This window comes from Schistocerca gregaria, chromosome 3 (genome assembly GCF_023897955.1).
Source record: "Schistocerca gregaria isolate iqSchGreg1 chromosome 3, iqSchGreg1.2, whole genome shotgun sequence".
Lineage (NCBI taxonomy): Eukaryota > Metazoa > Arthropoda > Insecta > Orthoptera > Acrididae > Schistocerca > Schistocerca gregaria.
This window is the reverse complement of record NC_064922.1, coordinates 908,458,207-908,475,276: the sequence shown is the minus strand read 5'-3', so window position 1 is coordinate 908,475,276 and position 17,070 is coordinate 908,458,207. Positions and strand designations below refer to the sequence as shown.

The 17,070-nt window shown below is 67.8% G+C and overlaps 2 protein-coding genes across 2 annotated transcripts; one reads left to right on the top strand and one right to left on the bottom strand.

The window, feature by feature from the left end:
* Positions 1–5,464: 5,464 nt before the first annotated feature.
* On the bottom strand, positions 5,465–6,244 carry LOC126355677 (uncharacterized). The gene has a single exon (XM_050006043.1). The coding sequence runs from the start codon at positions 6,242–6,244 to the stop codon at positions 5,465–5,467; it is 780 nt and encodes a 259-aa protein (XP_049862000.1).
* Positions 6,245–6,939: 695 nt separating this feature from the next.
* LOC126355676 (uncharacterized) lies at positions 6,940–15,478 on the top strand. The gene is made up of 3 exons (XM_050006041.1): positions 6,940–6,967; positions 10,399–14,325; positions 15,402–15,478. Exons 1-3 carry the CDS (start codon positions 6,940–6,942, stop codon positions 15,476–15,478), a joined length of 4,032 nt encoding a protein of 1,343 aa, XP_049861998.1.
* Positions 15,479–17,070: the final 1,592 nt, after the last annotated feature.

Here is a 17,070-nt window from a genome sequence, read left to right as displayed (position 1 = left end):
CCACGCTCATATGCAACCCTCTCCCCACGCCTTTCCACGCTCATTTCACTCCCTCTCCCCTGGCCCTTCCGCACTCGTACCCGTCCCTCTCCCCTGGCCCTTCCGAACTCGTACCCGTCCCTCTCCCCTCACCATTCCACGCACATACCCCTCCATCTCCCCTCACCATTCCACGCACATACCCCTCTATCTCCCGTCCCCCTTCCATGCTCATACCCCTCCCTCTCCCCTCGCATTTCCACGCTCATACCCCTCCCTCTCCCCTCGCCGTTCCACGCTCATATCCCTCTCTCTCCCCTCGCCATTCCACGCTCATACCCCACCCTCTCCACTCGTCGTTCCACGATAATAACCCTCCCTCTCCCCTCGCCCTTCCACGCTCATTCCCCTCCCTCTACCACCCGCGCCCACGCTCATTCCCCTCCCTCTCCTCTCCGCGCTCACGCTAATTCCCCTCCCTCTCCTCTCCGCGCTCACGCTAATTCCCCTCCCTATCCCCTCGCCCTTCCGCGCACATGCCTCTCCCTCTCCCCTCCGCGCTCATTCCTCTTCCTCTCCCCTCGCCTTCCTGCACTCATTCCCCTCCCTCTCCCCTCGTCCTTCCGCGCTCATTCGCATCCCTCTCCCCTCCGTGCTCATTCCCCTCCGCCTCCCCTCTCCTTTCCGCGCTCATTCCCCTCCCTCTCCCCTGGCCCTTCCGCACTCGTACCCCTCCCTCTCCCCTGCCCAATCCGCACTCGTACTCTTCCCTCCCCCTCTGCCCTCCAGCATTTCCCCTCTTCCCTCCCACCTCCCCCTCTGCCCTCCAGCATTTCCCCTCTTCCCTCCCACCTCGCCCTCTGCCCTCCAGCATTTCCCCTCTTCCCTCTCACCTCCCCCTCTGCCCTCCAGCATTTCCCCTCTTCCCTCCCACCTACCCCTCTGCCCTCCAGCATTTCCCCTCTTCCCTCCCACCTCACCCTCTGCCCTCCAGCATTTCACCTCTTCCCTCCCACATTCCCCTCTGCCCTCCAGCAGTTCCCCTCTTCCCTCCCACATTCCCCTCTGCCCTCCAGCAGTTCCCCTCTTCCCTCCCACATTCCCCTCTGCCCTCCAGCATTTCCCCTCATCCCTCCCACATTCCTCTCTGCCCTCCAGCATTTCCCCTCTTCCCTCCCACCTTTCCCTCTGCCCCCACCTCCCCCTGCCCTTCTACTTTCCCCTCTGCCTCCACATCCCCCTGCCCTTCTACTTTCCCCTCTGCCCCTGCATCCCCCTACCCTTCTACTTTCCCTTCTGCTTGCCACATCCCCCTGCTCTACTACTTTCCCCTCTGCCGCCACATCCCCCTGCCCTTCCACTTTCACATCTGCCCCCACCTCCCCCTGCCCTTCCACTTTCCCATCTGCCCCCACCTCCCCCTAACCTTCTACTTTCCCCTGACCTTCTACTTTCCCCTGACCTTCTACTTTCCCCTGACCTTCTACTTTCCCCTGACCTTCTACTTTCCCCTGACCTTCTACTTTCCCCTGACCTTCTACTTTCCCCTCTGCCCTTCTACTTTCCCTTCTGCTCTTCTACTTTCCCCTCTGCCCTTCTACTTTCCCCTCTGCCCTTCTACTTTCCCCTCTGCCCTTCTACTTTCCCCTCTGCCCTTCTACTTTCCCCTCTGCCCTTGTACTATCCCCTCTGCCCTTGTACTATCCCCTCTGCCCTTGTACTTCTGCCCTTCTACTTTCCCCTCTGCCCTTCTACTTTCCATCTGCCATTCTACTTTCCCTCTGTACTTCTACTTTCCCCTCTGCCTTTCTACTTTCCCCTCTGCCCTTCTACTTTCCCCTCTGCCCTTGTACTTTCCTCTCTGCCCTTGTACTTTCCTCTGTGCCCTTGTACTTTCCCCTCTGCCCTTGTACTTTCCCCTCTGCCCTTGTACTTTCCTCTGTGCCCTTGTACTTTCCCCTCTGCCCTTGTACTTTCCCCTCTGCCCTTCTACTTTCCCCTCTGCCCTTCTACTTTCCCCTCTGCCCTTCTACTTTCCCCTCTGCCCTTCTACTTTCCCCTCTGCTCTTCTACTTTCCCCTCTGCCCTTCTACTTTCCCCTCTGCCCTTCTACTTTCCCCTCTGCCCTTCTACTTTCCCCTCTGCCCTTCTACTATCCCCTCTGCCCTTCTACTTTCCCCTCTGCCCTTCTACTTTCCCCTCTGCCCTTCTACTTTCCCCTCTGCCCTTCTACTTACCCCTCTGCCCTTCTACTTACCCCTCTGCCCTTCTACTTTCCCCTCTGCCCTTCTACTTTCCCCACTGCCCTTCTACTTTCCCCACTGCCCTTCTACTTTCCCCACTGCCCTTCTACTTTCCCCTCTGCCCTTCTACTTTCCCCTCTGCCTTTCTACTTTCCCCTCTGCCCTTCTACTTTCCCCTCTGCCCTTCTACTTTCCCCTCTGCCCTTCTACTTCCCCCTCTGCCCTTCTACTTCCCCCTCTGCCCTTCTACTTCCCCCTCTGCCCTTCTACTTTCCCCTCATCCCTTCTACTTTCCCCTCATCCCTTCTACTTTCCCCTCATCCCTTCTACTTTCCCCTCTACCATTCTAGTTTCCCCTGCCCATTAACTTTCCCCTCTGCCCTTCTACTTTGTCCTGTGCCCTCACAAGTCATCCCTGCTCTACTACTTTCTCCTCTACCCTCACAAGTCATCCCTACCCTTCTACTTTCTCGTCAGCCCTCACACGCCATCCCTGCTTTTCTACTTTCTTCTCTGCAGTCACATGTCACCCCTGCCCTTCTATTTTCCCCTCTGCTCTCCCATGTCCCCCCTGCAATTCTAAATTTCCCTCTGCCATCCCCCGTCCACACTGCAATTTTAAATTTCCCCCTGCCATCCCACATCCCCAGTGCAATTTTAAATTTCCCCCTACCATCCCACGTCCCCAGTGCAATTTTAAATTTCCCCCTACCATCCCACGTCCCCAGTGCAATTTTAAATTTCCCCCTACCATCCCACGTCCCCAGTGCAATTTTAAATTTCCCCCTGCCTTCCCACGTCCCCTTACCCTTCTACATTCCCCACTGCTCTTGGATGTCCCCCTGCACTTACCCTCTCCGCCTCCACATTGCCCCTGCCCTTACCCTCTGCCCCCCACATCGCCTCTGCCTTTACCCTCTGCCCCCCCACATCGCCTCTGCCTTTACCCTCTGCCCCCCACATCGCCTCTGCCTTTACCCTCTGCTCCCCACATCGCCTCTGCCTTTACCCTCTGCCCCCCACATCGCCTCTGCCCCCACCCTCTGCCCCCCACATCGCCTCTGCCCCCCACATCGCCTCTGCCCCCCACATCGCCCCTGCCCTTACCATCTGCCCCCACATCGCCCCTGCCCTTACCATCTGCCCCCACATCGCCCCTGCACTTACGCTCTGCCCCCCACATCGCCCCGGTCCTTACTCTCTGCCCCCCACATCGCCCCTGCACTTACTCTCTGCCCCCCCATCGCCCCTGCCATTCGCCATTTCCGTCTGCCTCCTACATCCCCCCTGCCGTTCACTTCTGGCCTCCTCATCCCCCCTGCCATTCCCCTCTGACCGCCACATCACTCCTGCCATTTCCATTCCCCCTACCTTTCCCCATTTCCCCACTGCCCTTCCACATCCCCCTGCCATTCCCTTTTCCCCTATGCCTTCGCACATGCACCCTGCCCTTCTCTTTTCCCCTGTGGCCTCGCACATGCACCCTGCCCTTCTCTTTTCCCCTGTGGCCTCGCACATGCACCCTGCCCTTCTCTTTGCCCTGTGCCCTTGCGCATGCCCCCCTGCCCTTCTCGTTTCCCGTGTCCTAGCACTTGTCACCTGTCCATGTCATTTCTCCTATGCCCTCCCACATCCCCTTTGCCCTTCCCCTCTTCCCCACATCCCCCTGCCACTCCTCTCCGAACCCCACATCCCCTGCCACTCCACTGTGGCCCCCACATCGCCCATGCTATTCCCGTTCCCCCTACCCTTTCCATTTCCCCACTTCACTCACATATCGCCCCTGCTCTTCCCGTTTCCCCTATGCCCTCGCACATGCCGCCTGCCCCTGTCATTTCCCCTATGCCATCCCACATCCCCCTCCCCTTACCCTTTCCGCCCTGCCCTTCCCCCTTCGCCCCTACCCTCCCACATCCCCCCTGCACTTCCCCTCTTCCCTCCTAAATCTCTCTGCCCCCCTAAATCCCCCTTTCCCCTCTGTCCCCCCTGCCTTTCCCCTCTGTCCCCCCTGCCTTTCCCCTCTGTCCCCCCTGCCTTTCCCCTCTGTCCCCCCTGCCTATCCCCTCTGTCCCCCCTGCCTTTCCCCTCTGTCCCCCCTGCCTTTCCCCTTTGTCCCACCTGCACTTTCTCTTTCACCTCTGCCCACCCACGTCCCACCTGCTGTTCTCCTCTGCAACTCCCCCTCTGCCATTCCCATGTGACCTACCATGTCCCCCTCTGCCATACCCACATGACATCGCATGTCCCCCTCTGCTGTTACCACGTGACCTCACATGCCCTCTGTCCATCCCTTGCTGCCGTCCCCCTGTGACGTCACACGCCCCCCCTGTGCCATCCTCCTCTGATGTCACACGTCCCCCTGTGCCGTCCTCTGATATCACACGTCCCCCTCTGCTGCCCCCCTCTGACCTCCCACACTCCCACAGCTGTCCCCTCTAACCTCCCAGACCCCTTTGCCGTTCCTTCTTACCTCTACTGTCCCCTCTGATGTTCCCTGTGACCTCCCCCGTCCCCTCTGACGTTCCCCTGTGACCTCCCCCGTCCCCTCTGACGTTCCCCTGTGACCTCCCCCGTCCCCTCTGATGTTCCTCAGTGACCTCCCCCGTCCCCTCTGACGTTCCCCTGTGACCTCCCCCGCCCCCTCCCCCGCCCCCTCTGACGTTCCCCTGTGACCTCCCCCGTCCCCTCTGACGAGCCCCTGTGACCTCCCCCATCCCCTCTGACGTTCCCCTGTGACCTCCCCCATCCCCTCTGACGTTCCCCTGTGACCTACCACGTCCCCACTGACGTTCCCCCGTTACCTCTCATGTCCTTCCACTGCTCCCCCTGTGACCTATTATGTCCTTCCACTGCTCCCCCTGTGACCTATTATGTCCTTCCACTGCTCCCCCTGTGACCTATTATGTCCTTCCACACATTCAATCCTGTGATCACCCACACCCACTCTCTGCTGTTCCCCTGTGATCACCTACACACACCCTCTGCTGTTCCCCTTCCCCTGTGATCACCTACACCAACCCTCTGCTGTTCCCCTGTGATCACCTACACCCACCCTCTGCTGTTCCCCTGTGATCACCTACACCCACCCTCCGCTGTTCCCCTGTGACCACCTACACCCACCCTCTGCTGTTCCCCTGTGACCACCTACACCCACCCTCTGCTGTTCCCCCGTGACCACCTACACCCACCCTCTGCCATTCCCCTGTGACCACCCACACCCACCCTCTGCCGTTACCCTGTGACTACCCACGCCCACCCTCTGCCATTCCCATCACTTCCCACACCCACCCTCTTTCGTACCCATCACTTCCCACAACCAGACCCTGCCCTCCCAGCTCCCTTACCAGCTCCCCCTTGCCCTCCCAGCTCCCACACCAGCTGCTCCTCTGTCCACCCAGCTCCCACACCAACCCACCCTCTGCCCTCCCAGCTCCCACACCAACCCACCCTCTGCCCTCCCAGCTACCACACCAACACAACCTCTGCCCTCCCAGCTCCCACTCTGCCCTCCCAGCTCCCACTCCAACTCCCCCTCTGCCTTTCCACCAGCCACCCCAACTCCCCCTATGCCCACACACCACCCCTGAACTCCCTTTCTGTTCTCCCAACTCCCCCAATTTCCCCTTTGCACTTCCAACTCCCCCTCTGCCATCCAACTCCCCCTCTGGCCTCCATCCTCCCCCAACTCCCCCTCTGCCATCCATCCTCCCCCAACTCCCACTCTGCCATCCATCCTCCCCCAACTCCCACTCTGCCATCCATCCTCCCCCAACTCCCACTCTGCCATCCATCCTCCCCCAACTCCCACTCTGCCATCCATCCTCCCCCAACTCCCACTCTGCTATCCATCCTCCCCCAACTCCCCCTCTGGCCTCCATCCTCCCCCAACTCCCCCTCTGCCATCCATCCTCCCCCAACTCCCACTCTGCCATCCATCCTCCCCAACTCCCACTCTGCCATCCATCCTCCCCCAACTCCCACTCTGCCATCCATCCTCCGCCAACTCCCACTCTGCCATCCATCCTCCCCCAACTCCCCCTGTGCCCTCCATCCTCCAACAACTCCCCCATTGCCCTCCATCCTCCCCCAACTACCCTAAGGCCCCACCTCCCCCAATTACCCCAATGCCCTCCTATCTCGCACTCCACCCTCCCACCTCATCTGCCCTCCTACATCTTCCACTTGTCTCCCACAGCCCCCAATAACCTCCATCCTCCCCTCCTTCCCTCCCATGTCAACCCCTTCCCTCCCACATCCCCCTCTTTTTTCCTACATCCCCATTTTCCCTCACACATCCCCCTGCTTCTCACACATTCTCCTCTGCCCTCCCACGTCCACTCTTTCCTCCCATGTCTCCCGTCGCTAAATCACACTCCAATCTATTCTCTTACAATTCCCTCCAACTATCATCACTTCCTTTGCAGCCCATTACAAAAATTTTTCAGCCAACAGTTCACCTAATTTGCCTACTTCCATACTACATGACCCTACCTCACCCACCCTGACCCCTTTTCTCCCCCAATCGTGACCCCTTACTCCCCCATCGTGACCCCTTACTCCCCCATCGTGACCCCTTACTCCCCCATCGTGACCCCTTACTCCCCCATCGTGACCCCTTACTCCCCCATCGTGACCCCTTACTCCCCCCATCATGACCCCTTACTCCCCCCATAATGACCCCTTACTCCCATCATCATGACCCCTTACTCCCATCATCATGACCCCTTACTCCCCCGTCTCGCACCGCCCCCCTTTCAACCCCCCGTCTCGCCCCCCTTTCAACCCCCCGTCTCGCCCCCCTTTCAACCCCCCCGTCTGGCCCCCTTTCTCCCCCCGTCTGGCCCCCTTTCTCCCCCCGTCTGGCCCCCTTTCTCCCCCCGTCTCGCCCCCTTTCTCCCCCCATCTCGCCCCCCTTTCTCCCCCGTCGCGCCACCCTTTCTCCCCCGTCGCGCCACCCTTTCTCCCCCCGTCTCGCCACCCCTTTCTCCCCCCGTCTCGCCACCCCTTTCTCCCCCCGTCTCGCCACCCCTTTCTCCCCCCGTCTCGCCACCCCTTTCTCCCCCCGTCTCGCCACCCCTTTCTCCCCCCGTCTCGCCCCCCTTTCTCCCCCCGTCTGGTCCCCTTTCTACTCCCTCTTGGCCCCCACTCTACCCCCCTCTCGGCCCCCTCTATACCCCCTGTCTCGCCCCCATTTCTCCCCACGTCACGGCCCCCTTTCTACCCCCCATCTCGGCCTCCTTTCTCCCCCTTTCTCCCCATAACGGCCCCCTTTCCTCCTTCCCCCATCGCTCGCACGCTCGCCCTTTCGTCCTTCCCGCATCGCTCGCCCGCCCTTTCCTCCTTCCCCCGTCGCTCGCTCGCCCGCCCTTTCCTCCTTCCCCCGTCGCTCGCTCGCCCGCCCTTTCCTCCTTCCCCCGTCGCTCGCTCGCCCGCCCTTTCCTCCTTCCCCCGTCGCTCGCTCGCCCGCCCTTTCCTCCATCCCCCGTCGCTCGCTCGCCCGCCCTTTCCTCCTTCCCCCGTCGCTCGCTCGCCCGCCCTTTTCTCCTTCCCCCGTCGCTCGCTCGCCCGCCCTTCCCTCCTTCCCCCGTCGCTCGCTCGCCCGCCCTTTCCTCCTTCCCCCGTCGCTCGCTCGCCCGCCCTTTCCTCCTTCCCCCGTCGCTCGCTCGCCCGCCCTTTCCTCCTTCCACCGTCGCTCGCTCGCCCGCCCTTCCCTCCTTCCACCGTCGCTCGCTCGCCCGCCCTTTCCTCCTTCCCCCGTCGCTCGCTCGCTCGCCCTTTCCTCCTTCCCCCGTCGCTCGCTCGCTCGCCCTATACTCCTTCCCCCGTCGCTCGCTCGCCCTTTCCTCCTTCCCCCGTCGCTCGCTCGCTCGCCCTTTCCTCCTTCCGCCATCGCTCGCTCGCCCTTTCCTCCTTCCGCCATCTCTCGCTCGCCCTTTCCTCCTTCCGCTATCGCTCACTCGCTCGCCCTTTTCTCCTTCGCCCATCGCTCACTCGCTCGATCGCCCTTTCCTCCTTCCCTTATCGTTTGCCCGCCCGCTCGATCGCCCTTTCCTCCTTCACCCATCCCCCGCTCCCCCTCACCTGCTCCCTCGTACCGCCCTCGCCCGCCTGCTCGCTCCCCCGTACCTCCCTCGCCCGTCTGCTCGCTCCTCCCTGCTCTCTCCCCCGTACCTCCCTCGCCCGCCTGCTCACTCCCCGCTGCTCACTCCTCCCTGCTCGCTCCCCCGTACCGCCCTCGCCCGCCAGCTCGCTCCCCCGTACCGCCCTCGCCCGCCTGCTCGCTCCCCCGTACCGCCCTCGCCCGCCTGCTCGCTCCCCCGTACCGCCCTCGCCCGCCTGCTCACTCCCCCGTACCGCCCTCGCCCGCCTGCTCGCTCCCCCGTACCGCCCTCGCCCGCCTGCTCGCCCCCTCGCCCGCCTGCTCGCTCCCCCGTACCGCCCTCGCCCGCCTGCTCGCTCCCCCGTACCGCCCTCGCCCGCCTGCTCGCTCCCCCGTACCGCCCTCGCCCGCCTGCTCGCTCCCCCGTACCGCCCTCGCCCGCCTGCTCGCTCCCTCGCCCGCCTGCTCGCTCCCCCGTACCGCCCTCGCCCGCCTGCTCGCTCCCTCGCCCGCCTGCTCGCTCCCCCGTACCGCCCTCGCCCGCCTGCTCGCTCCCTCGCCCGCCTGCTCGCTCCCCCGTACCGCCCTCGCCCGCCTGCTCGCTCCCCCGTACCGCCCTCGCCCGCCAGCTCGCTCCCCCGTACCGCCCTCGCCCGCCTGCTCGCTCCCTCGCCCGCCTGCTCGCTCCCCCGTACCGCCCTCGCCCGCCTGCTCGCTCCCTCGCCCGCCTGCTCGCTCCCCCGTACCGCCCTCGCCCGCCTGCTCGCTCCCCCGTACCGCCCTCGCCCGCCTGCTCGCTCCCTCGCCCGCCTGCTCGCTCCCCCGTACCGCCCTCGCCCGCCTGCTCGCTCCCTCGCCCGCCTGCTCGCTCCCCCGTACCGCCCTCGCCCGCCTGCTCGCTCCCTCGTACCGCCCTCGCCCGCCTGCTCGCTCCCCCGTACCGCCCTCGCCCGCCTGCTCGCTCCCCCGTACCGCCCTCGCCCGCCAGCTCGCTCCCCCGTACCGCCCTCGCCCGCCTGCTCGCTCCCTCGCCCGCCTGCTCGCTCCCCCGTACCGCCCTCGCCCGCCTGCTCGCTCCCTCGCCCGCCTGCTCGCTCCCCCGTACCGCCCTCGCCCGCCTGCTCGCTCCCCCGTACCGCCCTCGCCCGCCTGCTCGCTCCCCCGTACCGCCCTCGCCCGCCTGCTCGCCCCCTCGCCCGCCTGCTCGCTCCCCCGTACCGCCCTCGCCCGCCTGCTCGCTCCCCCGTACCGCCCTCGCCCGCCTGCTCGCTCCCCCGTACCGCCCTCGCCCGCCAGCTCGCTCCCCCGTACCGCCCTCGCCCGCCTGCTCGCTCCCTCGCCCGCCTGCTCGCTCCCCCGTACCGCCCTCGCCCGCCTGCTCGCTACCTCGTACCGCCCTCGCCCGCCTGCTCGCTCCCCCGTACCGCCCTCGCCCGCCTGCTCGCTCCCCCGTACCGCCCTCGCCCGCCAGCTCGCTCCCCCGTACCGCCCTCGCCCGCCTGCTCGCTCCCTCGCCCGCCTGCTCGCTCCCCCGTACCGCCCTCGCCCGCCTGCTCGCCCCCTCGCCCGCCTGCTCGCTCCCCCGTACCGCCCTCGCCCGCCTGCTCGCTCCCCCGTACCGCCCTCGCCCGCCTGCTCGCTCCCCCGTACCGCCATCGCCCGCCTGCTCGCTCCCTCGCCCGCCTGCTCGCTCCCCCGTACCGCCCTCGCCCGCCTGCTCGCTCCCTCGCCCGCCTGCTCGCTCCCCCGTACCGCCCTCGCCCGCCTGCTCGCTCCCTCGTACCGCCCTCGCCCGCCTGCTCGCTCCCCCGTACCGCCCTCGCCCGCCTGCTCGCTCCCCCGTACCGCCCTCGCCCGCCAGCTCGCTCCCCCGTACCGCCCTCGCCCGCCTGCTCGCTCCCTCGCCCGCCTGCTCGCTCCCCCGTACCGCCCTCGCCCGCCTGCTCGCTCCCTCGCCCGCCTGCTCGCTCCCCCGTACCGCCCTCGCCCGCCTGCTCGCTCCCTCGCCCGCCTGCTCGCTCCCCCGTACCGCCCTCGCCCGCCTGCTCGCTCCCCCGTACCGCCCTCGCCCGCCAGCTCGCTCCCCCGTACCGCCCTCGCCCGCCTGCTCGCTCCCCCGTACCGCCCTCGCCCGCCTGCTCGCTCCCCCGTACCGCCCTCGCCCGCCTGCTCGCTCCCCCGTACCGCCCTCGCCCGCCTGCTCGCTCCCCCGTACCGCCCTCGCCCGCCTGCTCGCTCCCTCGCCCGCCTGCTCGCTCCCCCGTACCGCCCTCGCCCGCCTGCTCGCCCCCTCGCCCGCCTGCTCGCTCCCCCGTACCGCCCTCGCCCGCCTGCTCGCTCCCCCGTACCGCCCTCGCCCGCCAGCTCGCTCCCCCGTACCGCCCTCGCCCGCCTGCTCGCTCCCTCGCCCGCCTGCTCGCTCCCTCGCCCGCCTGCTCGCTCCCCCGTACCGCCCTCGCCCGCCTGCTCGCTCCCTCGCCCGCCTGCTCGCTCCCCCGTACCGCCCTCGCCCGCCTGCTCGCTCCCTCGCCCGCCTGCTCGCTCCCCCGTACCGCCCTCGCCCGCCTGCTCGCTCCCCCGTACCGCCCTCGCCCGCCTGCTCGCTCCCCCGTACCGCCCTCGCCCGCCTGCTCGCTCCCTCGCCCGCCTGCTCGCTCCCCCGTACCGCCCTCGCCCGCCTGCTCGCTCCCTCGCCCGCCTGCTCGCTCCCCCGTACCGCCCTCGCCCGCCTGCTCGCTCCCTCGCCCGCCTGCTCGCTCCCCCGTACCGCCCTCGCCCGCCTGCTCGCTCCCTCGCCCGCCTGCTCGCTCCCCCGTACCGCCCTCGCCCGCCTGCTCGCTCCCCCGTACCGCCCTCGCCCGCCAGCTCGCTCCCCCGTACCGCCCTCGCCCGCCTGCTCTCTCCCTCGCCCGCCTGCTCGCTCCCCCGTACCGCCCTCGCCCGCCTGCTCGCTCCCTCGCCCGCCTGCTCGCTCCCCCGTACCGCCCTCGCCCGCCTGCTCGCTCCCCCGTACCGCCCTCGCCCGCCTGCTCGCTCCCTCGCCCGCCTGCTCGCTCCCCCGTACCGCCCTCGCCCGCCTGCTCGCTCCCTCGCCCGCCCTCGCCCGCCTGCTCGCTCCCTCGCCCGCCTGCTCGCTCCCCCATACCGCCCTCGCCCGCCTGCTCGCCCCCTCGCCCGCCTGCTCGCTCCCCCGTACCGCCCTCGCCCGCCTGCTCGCTCCCCCGTACCGCCCTCGCCCGCCAGCTCGCTCCCCCGTACCGCCCTCGCCCGCCTGCTCGCTCCCCCGTACCGCCCTCGCCCGCCTGCTCGCTCCCCCGTACCGCCCTCGCCCGCCTGCTCGCTCCCTCGCCCGCCTGCTCGCTCCCCCGTACCGCCCTCGCCCGCCTCCTCGCTCCCTCGCCCGCCTGCTCGCTCCCCCGTACCGCCCTCGCCCGCCGGCTCGCTCCCCCGTACCGCCCTCGCCCGCCTGCTCGCTCCCCCGTACCGCCCTCGCCCGCCTGCTCGCTCCCCCGTACCGCCCTCGCCCGCCTGCTCGCTCCCCCGTACCGCCCTCGCCCGCCTGCTCGCTCCCTCGCCCGCCTGCTCGCTCCCCCGTACCGCCCTCGCCCGCCTGCTCGCTCCCTCGCCCGCCTGCTCGCTCCCCCCGTACCGCCCTCGCCCGCCTGCTCGCTCCCTCGCCCGCCTGCTCGCTCCCCCGTACCGCCCTCGCCCGCCTGCTCGCTCCCTCGCCCGCCTGCTCGCTCCCCCGTACCGCCCTCGCCCGCCTGCTCGCTCCCCCGTACCGCCCTCGCCCGCCAGCTCGCTCCCCCGTACCGCCCTCGCCCGCCTGCTCGCTCCCTCGCCCGCCTGCTCGCTCCCCCGTACCGCCCTCGCCCGCCTGCTCGCTCCCTCGCCCGCCTGCTCGCTCCCCCGTACCGCCCTCGCCCGCCTGCTCGCTCCCCCGTACCGCCCTCGCCCGCCTGCTCGCTCCCTCGCCCGCCTGCTCGCTCCCCCGTACCGCCCTCGCCCGCCTGCTCGCTCCCTCGCCCGCCCTCGCCCGCCTGCTCGCTCCCTCGCCCGCCTGCTCGCTCCCCCATACCGCCCTCGCCCGCCTGCTCGCCCCCTCGCCCGCCTGCTCGCTCCCCCGTACCGCCCTCGCCCGCCTGCTCGCTCCCCCGTACCGCCCTCGCCCGCCAGCTCGCTCCCCCGTACCGCCCTCGCCCGCCTGCTCGCTCCCCCGTACCGCCCTCGCCCGCCTGCTCGCTCCCCCGTACCGCCCTCGCCCGCCTGCTCGCTCCCTCGCCCGCCTGCTCGCTCCCCCGTACCGCCCTCGCCCGCCGGCTCGCTCCCTCGCCCGCCTGCTCGCTCCCCCGTACCGCCCTCGCCCGCCGGCTCGCTCCCCCGTACCGCCCTCGCCCGCCGGCTCGCTCCCCCGTACCGCCCTCGCCCGCCTGCTCGCTCCCCCGTACCGCCCTCGCCCGCCTGCTCGCTCCCCCGTACCGCCCTCGCCCGCCTGCTCGCTCCCCCGTACCGCCCTCGCCCGCCTGCTCGCTCCCCCGTACCGCCCTCGCCCGCCTGCTCGCTCCCTCGCCCGCCTGCTCGCTCCCCCGTACCGCCCTCGCCCGCCTGCTCGCTCCCTCGCCCGCCTGCTCGCTCCCCCGTACCGCCCTCGCCCGCCTGCTCGCTCCCCCGTACCGCCCCCGCCCGCCTGCTCGCTCCCCCGTACCGCCCCCGCCCGCCTGCTCGCTCCCCCGTACCGCCCCCGCCCGCCTGCTCGCTCCCCCGTACCGCCCTCGCCCGCCTGCTCGCTCCCCCGTACCGCCCTCGCCCGCCTGCTCGCTCCCCCGTACCGCCCTCGCCCGCCTGCTCGCTCCCCCGTACCGCCCTCGCCCGCCTGCTCGCTCCCCCGTACCGCCCTCGCCCGCCTGCTCGCTCCCCCGTACCGCCCTCGCCCGCCGGCTCGCTCCCCCGTACCGCCCTCGCCCGCCGGCTCGCTCCCCCGTACCGCCCTCGCCCGCCGGCTCGCTCCCCCGTACCGCCCTCGCCCGCCAGCTCGCTCCCCCGTACCGCCCTCGCCCGCCTGCTCGCTCCCCCGTACCGCCCTCGCCCGCCTGCTCGCTCCCCCGTACCGCCCTCGCCCGCCTGCTCGCTCCCCCGTACCGCCCTCGCCCGCCTGCTCGCTCCCCCGTACCGCCCCCGCCCGCCTGCTCGCTCCCCCGTACCGCCCCCGCCCGCCTGCTCGCTCCCCCGTACCGCCCCCGCCCGCCTGCTCGCTCCCCCGTACCGCCCCCGCCCGCCTGCTCGCTCCCCCGTACCGCCCCCGCCCGCCTGCTCGCTCCCCCGTACCGCCCCCGCCCGCCTGCTCGCTCCCCCGTACCGCCCCCGCCCGCCTGCTCGCTCCCCCGTACCGCCCCCGCCCGCCTGCTCGCTCCCCCGTACCGCCCCCGCCCGCCTGCTCGCTCCCCCGTACCGCCCCCGCCCGCCTGCTCGCTCCCCCGTACCGCCCCCGCCCGCCTGCTCGCTCCCCCGTACCGCCCCCGCCCGCCTGCTCACTCCCCCGTACCGCCCTCGCCCGCCTGCTCACTCCTCCCTGCTCTCTCCCCCGTATCTCCCTCGCCCGCCTGCTCACTCCCCGCTGCTCACTCCTCCCTGCTCACTCCCCCGTACCACCCTCGCCCGCCTGCTCGCTCCCTCGTACCGCCCTCGCCCGCCTGCTCACTCCTCCCTGCTCTCTCCCCCGTATCTCCCTCGCCCGCCTGCTCACTCCCCGCTGCTCACTCCTCCCTGCTCACTCCCCCGTACCACCCTCGCCCGCCTGCTCGCTCCCTCGTACCGCCCTCGCCCGCCTGCTCACTCCTCCCTGCTCTCTCCCCCGTATCTCCCTCGCCCGCCTGCTCACTCCCCGCTGCTCACTCCTCCCTGCTCACTCCCCCGTACCACCCTCGCCCGCCTGCTCGCTCCCTCGCCCGCCTGCACGCTCCCTCGCCCGCCTCCTTGCTCCCTCGCCCGCCCGCTCGCTTCCACGTACCTCCCTTGCCCGCCACATTGCCTATACTTGGCTAACAGATGGTCACCTCCTCCATTGTGAGGACCGAGCTCGATGCCAACGTAGCTGGCAGATCACTTTCGCCTACATCTTGTTGGACTGCCCAATTTTAGTCTTATCACTCTGTGGTGGCCTTGTAACTTTACCAGCACCCTGTCTGCAGTCTTGGGTGAGAATCCCTCAATGGCTATGTTTTACATTTTCTTTGAAAGGGAGTTTCATCACGCAATCAAAGGGACAGCCTCTGGTCTTCTCTCCCAGACCTCCACCATCCCTCCATTTAAACTTTTGCTCACTCTTTGTTTTTGCTGTTTATTTCCCTTGGTGTTATTAGTGTCCATATGTGTGTTCATCTCGCTTTCTCTTTTAAGCTGGAGTTTTAAGTGTGTTGCGTAGTGGCTGGCTCATCCTTTTTCTATTCCATGTGGTTCCCCATTAGTTTTCTGCACTCTTTCCTTTCCCCAACTCCTTTTGAGAATAGTTTTAACTGTAGCGTTGTTTACATGAGGATAAAGGTATTAATAACCCTGTAGTTTGATCCCTTTACGCCCCAAACCAACCAACCTCTGTTTCCCTTCACCCTCTCTCCTCTGTCTCCCTTCATTCCCCTCCCCTCTCTCTCAACCTAGTCTCCCCCATCTGTCTCCCTTCATTCCCCTCCCCTCTCTCTCAACCTAGTCTCCCCCCTCTGTCTCCCTTCACTCTCCCCCCTCTCTGTTTCCCTTCACTGTCCCCCCTGTCTGTCTCCCTTCATCCTCCGCCCTCTCTGTTTCCCTTCACTCTCCCCGCCCGTCTGTCTCCCTTCACTCTCCCCCTGTCTCCCCTCACTCTCCCTCTTGTGTCTCCCCTCACTCTCCCTCTTGTGTCTCCCTCACTCTCTCTCTTTTGCCTCCCCTCACTCTCTCTTTTGCCTCCCTTCACTCTCTCTCTTTTGCCTCCCTTCACTCTCTCTCTTTTGCCTCCCCTCACTCTCCCTCTTTAGCCTCCCCTCACTCTCCCACTTTTGCCTCCCCTCACTCTCCCTCTTTAGCCTCCCCTCACTCTCCCTCTTTAGCCTCCCCTCACTCTCCCTCTTTTGCCTCCCCTCACTCTCCCCCTGTCGCTCTCTTTCCTCCCTCACTCCCACCCTAGCTCTTTCTTTCCCTCACTCCCTCCCTCGCTCTTTTTCCTCCCTGACTCCCTCCCTCGCTCTTTTTCTTCCCTCACTCCCTCGCTCTCTCTTTCCTCCGTCACTACCTCCCCACTAGTTCCCTCACTCCCTCCCCGTCCTTGTTCCCCACTTGCTCCCTCACTCCCTCCTTCCCCATCCTTGTTCCCCACTTGCTCCCTCCCTCCCCGTCCTTGTTCCCCGCTTGCTCCCTCCCTCCCCGTCCTTGTTCCCCGCTTGCTCCCTCCCTCCCCGTCCTTGTTCCCCGCTTGCTCCCTCCCTCCCTCCCCGTCCTTGTTCCCCGCTTGCTCCCTCCCTCCCTCCCTCCCCGTCCTTGTTCCCCACTTGCTCCCTCCCTCCCTCCCCGTCCTTGTTCCCCGCTTGCTCCCTCCCTCCCTCCCTCCCCGTCCTTGTTCCCCGCTTGCTCCCTCCCTCCCTCCCTCCCCGTCCTTGTTCCCCGCTTGCTCCCTCCCTCCCTCCCCGTCCTTGTTCCCCGCTTGCTCCCTCCCTCCCTCCCCGTCCTTGTTCCCCGCTTGCTCCCTCCCTCCCTCCCCGTCCCTGTTCCCCGCTTGCTCCCTCCCTCCCTCCCTGTCCCTGTTCCCCGCTTGCTCCCTCCCTCCCTCCCCGTCCCTGTTCCCCGCTTGCTCACTCCCTCCCTCCCTGTCCCTGTTCCCCGCTTGCTCCCTCCCTCCCTCCCCGTCCCTGTTCCCCGCTTGCTCCCTCCCTCCCTCCCCGTCCCTGTTCCCCGCTTGCTCCCTCCCTCCCCGTCCTTGTTCCCCGCTTGCTCCCTCCCTCCCTCACCGTCCTTGTTCCCCGCTTGCTCCCTCCCTCCCTCCCCGTCCTTGTTCCCCGCTTGCTCCCTCCCTCACTCCCCGTCCTTGTTCCCCGCTTGCTCCCTCCCTCCCTCCCCGTCCTTGTTCCCCGCTTGCTCCCTCCCTCCCTCCCCGTCCTTGTTCCCCGCTTGCTCCCTCCCTCCCTCCCCGTCCTTGTTCCCCGCTTGCTCCCTCCCTCCCTCCCCGTCCTTGTTCCCCGCTTGCTCCCTCCCTCCCTCCCCGTCCTTGTTCCCCGCTTGCTCCCTCCCTCCCCGTCCTTGTTCCCCGCTTGCTCCCTCCCTCCCTCACCGTCCTTGTTCCCCGCTTGCTCCCTCCCTCCCTCACCGTCCTTGTTCCCCGCTTGCTCCCTCCCTCCCTCACCGTCCTTGTTCCCCGCTTGCTCCCTCCCTCCCTCACCGTCCTTGTTCCCCGCTTGCTCCCTCCCTCCCTCACCCGTCCTTGTTCCACCCTTGCTCCCTCCGTCCCTCCCCGTCCTTGTTCCACCCTTGCTCCCTCCCTCCCTCCCTCCCCGTCCTTGTTCCTCGTCCTCGCTTGCTCCCTCCCACCCCGTCCTTGTTCCTCGTCCTCGCTTGCTCCCTCCCACCCCGTCCTTGTTCCTCGTCCTCGCTTGCTCCCTCCCTCCCAGTCCTTGTTCCTCGTCCTCGCTTGCTCCCTCCTTCCCCGTCCTTGTTCCTCGTCCTCGCTTGCTCCCTCCTTCCCCGTCCTTGTTCCTCGTCCTCGCTTGCTCCCTCCTTCCCCGTCCT